Genomic DNA, 9,490 nt, shown 5'->3' with positions numbered 1-9,490 from the left:
CACTAGATAGAGCCAATATAAAAGAGATATAGGCTAGACGACTTCTGTCAGTGCCACCCACCACGGATAAACTATACCAAATTATCATTTAAATAATTAGTTTGGGTATACGACTGGAGAACATCAGCATCTACCCTCAGTTTCGCTGCACTGAACTGACACTCAGAATAAAAGTCTATAGAAATAAGGCACGTGCACCTTACACTAGGCTATTATTGCACATGCTCAGAAACGTAAACAGCGAATTGTATTGTTTTATTCACACAATATGCACACTTGGTGTTGTTTCTATGCTGTTTCTCACAAGTTATAGCATAAAAATACAGTTTCTTAAAAATAATCTCAGTAGCCATTACTGTCTTGTTTATCATTATCAAATTAATTTAATAAAGACGGACCTGCTAAACATTATAAACATTTATAACTGGTTTCCCTAAACTCTGGCATGTGTAAGGCCATAAATCTATGGGTGACTCATTTGCTCGAGTCGTATTTCTCAGCTGAAAGTAACGTTGCTCGTTTGGCAGAAGTTATCTATCGTCAGAGAGTGGGAGTTACTTTCAGCTAAGTGCTGGGACTACACGCACAAACAGAGCAAACTCTCTTTATGAGTTTTGTGACATTGTATAACAGTTTGTGGACATATTCTGGTGAAGTCGGAGCGAGCAGATTAGTGCCAGGACGGAAGAAAGGCTGAGGAAAGTTTAACAAACGCCGAGGCGGTGAATCACATTTTCCATGAAGATATACAATGAATAATCGACTTTCATAAAGCCGCTTTTTGAGTTTTGTATCGAAACAATCAAACGCGACGTCTTAAGAAATTATTCGTTCGGTGGAATATTAAGAACGCTTTACAGATAATACTGATATTTTAATAGTTTAATCGATGGTCTGCAGTTTCAGTCGTTAAATCGATTAGAAGCGAAACTTTCACGGAGCCTATATCAATTTTGTAAACAAAATCGAGATACTATATTTTCGCCATGTAGCTTTTCCCCCTGATTCTGAGATGGTTGTGTTGTGGATTGGTGTCGTGGGAGGAATGTGAGTGGAAGTGTCTCTCATGGAGCTTCAGGTGGTCTGCGGACTGCTCTACTGCTGCCTGCTGCCCATCTCTTTACTGGCAGGTAAGACCTCAACATGATGCACCCTAGAGATCTGTTTTAAAACTCTAATGCCAAGTTCTTTAACAAGCGTTTTGATGTTTCTTTGTGTCCATGTTGGTTTCATACGTTTTAAAACGAACAAGCAACATAATTCACTGGCTCCAAAAATGTCACTTGGTGTAACCATGAAACTTTTGAACCATTCCATACACATTAAATACACTTATCTATAACATAAAACATAAGTTCTAAGTTAAAAAGGGCTCATATGTGGATATAAAACTGCACATATTTTATATCAGGTGAAACATATGATTGATATGGTGGGGGTGTGTGTCATGTCACATGATAGTTTTGCTCTTGCACATCAGCTTCATAGCTTGAATGTGTCCTGCTGACTGCAGTGGGTGATCTCACCTCATTCAGGTGTTGGTTTAGCAGACACGCCCGAGCCTAAACTTATTTAAGGATGCATCATGCATTCATGCTGCCAGGATTGCAACTCACATCTGTTTTCTTTCTCAGACCTGTTTTACTGTCTTCTCTCACAGTTCTTTTTCTGCATAATTTGCTTGCATTCTACCGAGCACAAATGCTTTCATGCTTGTGGTGCTTAAGCCTCACCTCCCATGAAGAGTCTAATTATGGGCTCTTCACACTTGAAATTGTTAACCCAAGGTCATTGTTCTTACTGGGTTGCTAATTAATCCTGTAATTTCACACTGCACATGTGTAATCCCTGTGCTAACATTCTTATTTTCAGATTTACAATGTTAATAATATTAAATGGAGAAGTCTGGCATGTAACCTGATTTACATTTTATGGTGGGGCCAGTAGACACGGTATGGACCCTAAAAGGGTTTTCATGCCGTCCCTGCCTGAATTAGCCCATATGAATCTAATTTAGCATCTGAGTGGGGCTGTCCTGTACCAGACACTCCAGTACATGATAATTACATATATATATATATATATATATATATATATATAACATGACAACCAGTCTGTGAAACCAAGTAAATCCGGTGGTCTCTACAATCTACTGTCTGGAATACACCACAGAACTATTTAAATCTGAATAGTTACCGAAGAAAATGCGGAAACATGCGTTGATTTGCTTGGAGACGCATGACAAATAAAAACAAGTGTTTTAAAATCAAATCAAAATGTGAAAAAAAATTGAAATCCTTTAACAAAATGGAATTATATTTTGAAACTAAAAAATCTGAGTCTATGCATATCGTACAATATGCAATTTTCTGTGAAATTTGTCAACTCTGACTGTTCAAAATCTGCAGACTGGCTCTGACTTTCAGAAACAAGCGTCAGCTCATCCAGACTGCAATTTAGGGCAAATATCTGGGCAAAAGTCGTGTAGTTTATTTCAGCCTTTAGGGAAACGCTGCCCTGATCTATTCCCAATTGAAAAATCAAATCCCATTCTACACTTGGAAAGGCACCTTAAAGGAAGAAAAATGGGTTGTGAATGTCTTTTTATGACTATTTTACTGACTGTTTCTCTCGTATGCTAAAACTAAATGGCATATGCAGGGATATTTAATTAGGCAAGCATCATTTACTTCAGAATTGGATGTCTTGCTAAACAGTTCGCTAAACAACTCTTAACACACTGTTTATGTTTAGTAACATATTTAGTTGTTAGTACTGCAGTTAAATCTGTGCTAAAAGTATGAAACCTTGACATTAACATTAGCATAGTGTGAAAAGCCTCTGTTTGCCGTCGGGCCAGACAGGTTTCTATATTTAACATTTCTCCCCTGACTGTAAAAAAAAAAAAACAAATGCAGGAGAAAGTTATAGGCTGAAATCCTGCCATGTTTTATAAACAGAACATATATCCCAGACAGGTAAAGATTAGCCAGAGGCACAGTCTGTTGACAGGATATTGTTTGAATATGTGGTTTCTCGTGTCATGTGGCACACAGGAAGAATCGCAATGCACGGTGAATGTCTTGGGTTCTACTCAGACTCACGCATGCGGTCAACCAGATTTGATGAACTCTCCACGTGATCTTCAGTGGCAACCGTTTAACTTTTTGCACCTGCATGTAAACAATCATCTTTTATTTTAACCCTATAGGAAGTAGCTAGAATGGATTGTGGTTTATTTCTGTCTTCTGAATGGATCTGTTGCACGTTCTTCTACATTAAAATAGGGCAACCACAGAACCTGGGTGTGTTAGCAGCACCACGCTAACCAGTATGCTGTCATAATACAAAGCCTCAGTGCGCCCCTAAGGAAATTGCCATGCCTGAAGTTGGCCTGAGGCTGGAAAGGGCGGGGCTTGACGGGGCTATAGCCCCATCAGAAACTTGGTTAGCCCTGGCACAGCCCCCTCAAGGATTTCAAAATTATTTTCCTGTTTTTTAACTCTCTGTGTCACTCTCATTAACATTGAAAAATAAACATTAAAAACCTAAAAAAAAGTGCCTAATATGTGGCCTATAAACAATTGATAATATGAGGGAGGGCTCAAGCAACTCAAGCAAGCAACGCGCAAATTTTGCGCAAGACGGTGAACATCAGTCAATTCACTATAGAGAAAGTGAAAGTAAAGAAAACTGCCGGCAAACGCTGCATTAACTGCACATATTCTCTCTGAGACAACGAGAGACGAATCTACTCTAACATAGGCTATGCTGATAACAGTATATAACTCTCTTAAATTATTCCCTTAATATTTCTCTATTGGCTCGTATAACGAAAAACATGAGAAGAAACATAGGCTAGTTCGCGTTAAACAGGTTGTTTTTGAAAATCAGTGCCTGAAATAAAGCTGCTCTGAATTTTCATTGTTGACTGCAGTGTTAATAATAATAATTACAGGCCTATAATTCATTGTATAAATTAATAGACCTGTTTAAAAAAAATAAAAAATAAAAACATTTTCAATGAGGAGTAAGCTAGCCTATTTTATTATCCTCACAGCGCATCATGTAATTTAATAATAAAAGTAATCTAATAATAATAATAATAGGCATAATAATAAGAAGAATGTAACAGGCCTACGTTAATTGGAAATGCTAAATCCTTTTAATACTGCCAATTTTTGATGCTTTTGACAATATCTCTGGCTATCATCTACACATGATACGATGCAAATCAGCACGGGGAGGTTATCACCCGCAATGTGTTCCCATGTGGAAATAGTTTTATGAATTGTCGGCACTATCTATTGAACGATACAATTCAGCACTACCCCCTCTGAACTGTTAAGTCCCCCCTTAGCACCCCCAACAAACGAAATCCTGGAGCCGCCACTTCTGGAAAGTGCATCACTGAAAGAATTGAAGAGTCCTGAGATGGCTCCGGCCTTCCAGCGTGCCTCTCACTTTGGACCTTTTCTACCCGCTCAAGGGATCTGTGCTGTTTTACTGCCTGATCCGAAAGTGAGAAAGACAACAACACAGAAATCCTTATTCATATAGTGCGGTTTCAGTCCAGGGTACTTTAGGCCTGGGGAAAATATTAAATACTTCATACTTCAAGTACTTCCATACATGTCCACTGGCATGGATTGACATCAGAGCAAGGAGAAACTTATCAAAAAGTCATGAATTGTTCGACACTAACCATCAACTAGTCGTGAGGGACAACTAGTAATATCAGTGGTTTAAAAGTCTGCTGATTGTACTGAATTCTAATTTAATATTTAATTCAGTTTTCAATTACCTTTTCCACGCTTTCATTATCAACAATAACAGTGGCTCAGAGTAAAAATAATATTATATGTCAGTCATGGCAACATGTTTTTCTATTACTTTAACAGATCATAATAATTTAAACAATTTCAGTTTAATTTTTTTAAGTTACACAAGGTTAAACTAGGCAAGGGTTTATAAAAATGAGTTGATATTACTTATATAGCAAATTTGACTGTACTAAATTAAATTTAAAGGCATCAACTGAACTTACGATTTTAGGTTAGGAGAATTTGTTTTGTTTTTCATTGTGGGCTTACAAAAAGATTTGACTGTATATATCCTTCAGAGAAATTAAGCATGTTTTTATTGTGCATAAATATGATGCCTTTATTCACTGTGCATAGAAAGCAGTCATGGACAACCACACTGCTGTACATTTTACACCCCCAAATCCGCAGAGCTCATTTGCATTTTGGGCAGTATTGAGTGGGTTCCTTTCGTTCTGCTTTACACCTACTTTTATGCTGCCTTGAAGTACTCCTGGGGTTTTGGATAAAAATCCAAATCATGTTGCGATATGAAGTTATTTTGGACTGAATAAGATGAACGTATTTCATTTCTCTCTTTTTCACTTCCTGACAAACACAGAAAGCTTTTTAGCGCTTCTGCGACAAATGAATGGACAAAAGATGCACATTAGGTGTAATTGATACTTTGTGTATTTTACGGGAATACCCACTCAAGGGAAAAGTACTCTTGTTGTGCAAGCCTATCGCCTCATAAATAATCTAAATGGGTAATATTTTCGGGCAAGCTTAATCACTCTCCTTTATTAACAGTGCGCAAAATGCTGTAAGTTGCACAGTGCAATAGTAGGTGTACATTATGCTAACAGCTTGTAAATGTTATACCCTGTAGAGTTTTAGTAGAGTTAACAGAAGTAGCCAGTCCATAAATAAACTTCACTTGTATCCAGTGTGCTGCTGTTTTCTTATTTTCTGTGAAATGATTAATGAGACCGCTAATTCAGCGCACTTTGCCCAGAAACATTCTCAAACCATAGCCACATCAACAATTTAAGAGCTATTCATCGCTTTCAGTGTATCACCAATCAGAACTTTGCAGATTTGTGGTTCATCTTCTTTAACAATTCATAGAATATTCATATAGCTTCGGGGAAAGGCATTAAATAGTTCTCTGGTCTCCAAGAAAAGTGCTATTTGTGATCAGACCAGAGGAAATGCTCATGATATAGCTAGGGAAATACCTAGAAGTGATGGTGCAATGTGATTCGAGAGATTCTTGTGTTTTACATGTACAGTTCCCTAGAAGAACAGTGTCTGATGTGCTATTTGGAGTGTGATTTAGCCCTCATGAAACCTGTCAACCATGTTCAGGTCATAGTTAGTTAGTTAAAAAAACAAATGAATAATACTTTATTTATTGTTTGTTTGTTTGTATTAGAATGAATCATAATGAACCAAATTATTTTCATTGTCTTCCAAGTTCTTATTAGGCAAGGCAAGTTTATTAATATAGCACATTTCATGCACAGTGGTAATTCAAAGTGCTTTGCATAAAAGAAAGTGAAATAATCATTAAAAATAATAATCACAGCACTAAAAACAAGGAATTAAAAATAATAATAATTAAAAAAAAGGAATTTTAAAATGATATAGAAATTGGTTTAAAATGAATTTAAAACAGTTAAGAGAAAATTATTATACATAAAATACAGCGCCGGACGTAGCACAGTGCTCATTCAACAAATGCACAGCTAAACAGATGAGTTTTGAGTCTGGATTTAAATGTGGCTAATGTTTTAGCACATCTGATCTCTTCTGGAAGCTGGTTCCAACTGCGGGCGGCATAATAGCTAATAGCGGACTCCGCTTGTTTTGTGTGAACCCTTGGTATTTCTAACTGACTCGATCCTAATGTCTGAGTGATCTGTTAGATTTATATTCAGTGAGCATATCAGCAATGTATTTAGGTCCTAGGCCACTGACTTATAAACGAGTAAATGTACTTTAAAATCAATCCTAAATGTAACTGGAAGCCAGTGTAAGGACCTGAGGACTGGTGTGATATGCTCAGATTTTCTGGTTCTAGTCAGAATCCTGGCAGCAGCGTTCTGGATGAGCTGCAGCTGTCTAATGGTCTTCTTTGGAGTCCCGGTGAGGAGACCATTATTTAGTTTCATAAAGGCATGAACAAGTTTCTCCAAGTCTTGACTGGAAACAAAACATCTAATTCTTGCAATATTTTTGAGATGATAATATGCTGATTTAGTTACTGTTTTGATATGACTACTAAAACTAAGGTCTGTGAGCTCTTCAACAAAGGCTGGAGAATATTTTGGAGGCCTGTAAATAATGATAAACGGAGCTCCTTTCAGCACAATACTTAGGTATTCAAAAGACAAATCCTGACCAAATGACGCTTGCTTGCATTGATAAGCATCTTTAAACAGAGCAGCTCCACCTCCACCTCTCCTAACAGTCCTGCAGACACTTATAAAATTAAAGTTAGGAGGTTTCAAGTTTTTTTTATTACCATAAAGAAAAAACAAAAATCCAAGACACATTATTTAAGGTGAAAAATAGTTATAGATCAACAATGTTACATTGTAATTATTTTTAATAATAATAAATTAGTATAATTGTAAACTTCAGTTTTGTTGTGAAATATGATTCTGACATTTCTTTGTTAGATTCAGTCAGGGTGCACAGATCATTTGTAAAAAGAGGCAGCTGCATTACAAGTTATATTGAGTCTGGAGTTATTATTGTAATATTCCATTAATGTCTTATTGCAGATGCAATCAACTGGCTGATTAATGAGTTAGTAAGTTTATGTGATGCAGAAGTGTTTATCAAGAGATCAAACAGTGATTAAATCATTATTGACTCGTTCTTGGTCTCCTGAAGTGTCCACTAGGCAGAGATTAAGTATGTGTTTATTGCTGCTAATTAGTGGAGATAAATAGCAGGAGATAAATATGCTAATGATTTGCCTTGTTTTTGTTGATTAGTGTGACATAGAATGTTCTGACCACAATAATATGTTCAGGGAAGAGCCAGATTTAATTGACCACTTTTGTATTTTGCATATTAAAATTAATATATTACCAACATATTAATATTTATAATTTCTCCCATTGATTTTTCTACCAGAGTTTGGTCTCATTTATCGGAGGCACTTATTTGTCAAAAAAGATTATTTAATGTTTAGGTCTCCTGTGCTCATCAAGACTGCATTTATTTGATCAAAAAAAAAATAAAGTCAGAACAGTAATATTGTGGAATTTTATTAGAATTTAAAAGAACTATTTTCTATTTTAATATATTTTAAAATATAATTCCTGTGATTTTCATCAGCCATTAGCCAAGTCACATGATCCTTCATAAAATTCTAATATGCTGATTTGGTGCTCTATTTTAATAAATTAATATTGGTGCTGAATTATTAATAATGATTCTTATTATTATCATTGTTGCTGCTTAATGTGTTTGTGGAAACATGATCATTTTTCAGGATTCTTTGAAGAGAAATTTAAAAAAGACAAGCATTTATTTAATATAGAATTCTTTTGTAACATTATAAATGTCTTAACTGTCACTTTTGTTTAATTTAATGTGTCCTACTACCTGAAATAAAATTTTATTATTTTTTTTTCTACCGCAGGTCTTCAAATGGTAGCATATCATAGTGTTACAGAAATATTAAGCAGCAAAAACAAGCAAAAGGTTTTCAGTAATGATAAAAAGAAATGTTTCTTGAGCACCAAATCAGCATATCGGAATGATACAATTACACTTAAAAATATATTAAAATAGAAAACAGTATTTTTTTTTTTTTTTAATTTGCAATAATATTTCCCAACATTAACGTTTTCTCTTTTTTGATCAAATAAACGCTTTTTGAGCATAAAAGACATTCGGAAACATTTAAAAACCTTAATTATTCCAAACCTTTGACCAGGAATGCAGGAATGTTGTTTTCTCGTTCTGATTCTGATTCTGATTCTGATTTGCACTGCAAAAAAATCTGATCGATCACCCCTGACTGGACTGTTTATCATCCCAGACTAGGACGCAACTCGGTAAGCTAAAGCTGTAACAACCCGATGATTGGAAAAGTGACCATTTTCCATCAAAACAGGATGCACGTCATGCTGATGGAGTGCAGTGACTTAGGGCTTCCACCAACAATTGAATGGTCAATCTGTTTTAAGGCCCATTGTTACAAGTGAATGAGTGTGTGTGTGCAGTCGTTTCTGCATGAGACGCTAATCAATGTAGTCTGTAGACCTCCCGAACAGAAAACACATGATTGTTTGTGTTTCCTTCACCTGTGTACAGGACGTCCCACACAGTAATTAAACTTATTTGCAGTAATGTATCTCACAAAGTAATAGCATATGCTGAACAGTTAAGCTATATAAAAGCTAAAGTATACTTTGGCTGTCCATGCACTGTCCACATGATGCAATTTTCGTCATTAGGAGTGTCTGCAGATGTCTGCTCTGTGCACACTGGTTGCATGCAACCCCAATTTTTCTGTACATGCTAACTTGTATACTAATTTTTCACACTAGCTGTGTTAATAAGAAACTAAATAATACATTGATAATTGGCTCAATCAGGGACCTGAAATACTCTCAATAGGATAAAAATAAAGTATGTAAATGAATCCGACTATTTCCTCAATC

The 9,490-nt window shown here is 35.9% G+C and overlaps 1 protein-coding gene across 1 annotated transcript in view; it reads left to right on the top strand.

Moving 5' to 3' along the window:
- Positions 1-935: 935 nt before the first annotated feature.
- The window catches only part of LOC306868830 (piezo-type mechanosensitive ion channel component 1-like), a 97,153-nt gene continuing 88,598 nt past the window's right edge, over positions 936-9,490 (top strand). Inside the window, exon 1 of the mRNA XM_079415221.1 lies at positions 936-1,130. Coding sequence (XP_079271347.1) covers positions 1,067-1,130 — 64 coding nt within the window. The 5' untranslated portion in view covers positions 936-1,066. The remainder of the gene's footprint in view (positions 1,131-9,490) is intronic.

Source organism: Barbus barbus, assembly GCF_936440315.1.
Source record: "Barbus barbus genome assembly, chromosome: 1".
In the NCBI taxonomy this organism is placed as follows: Eukaryota; Metazoa; Chordata; class Actinopteri; order Cypriniformes; family Cyprinidae; genus Barbus; species Barbus barbus.
Note: the sequence above shows the minus strand (reverse complement) of the source record. Positions and strands in the feature narration are given on the sequence as shown.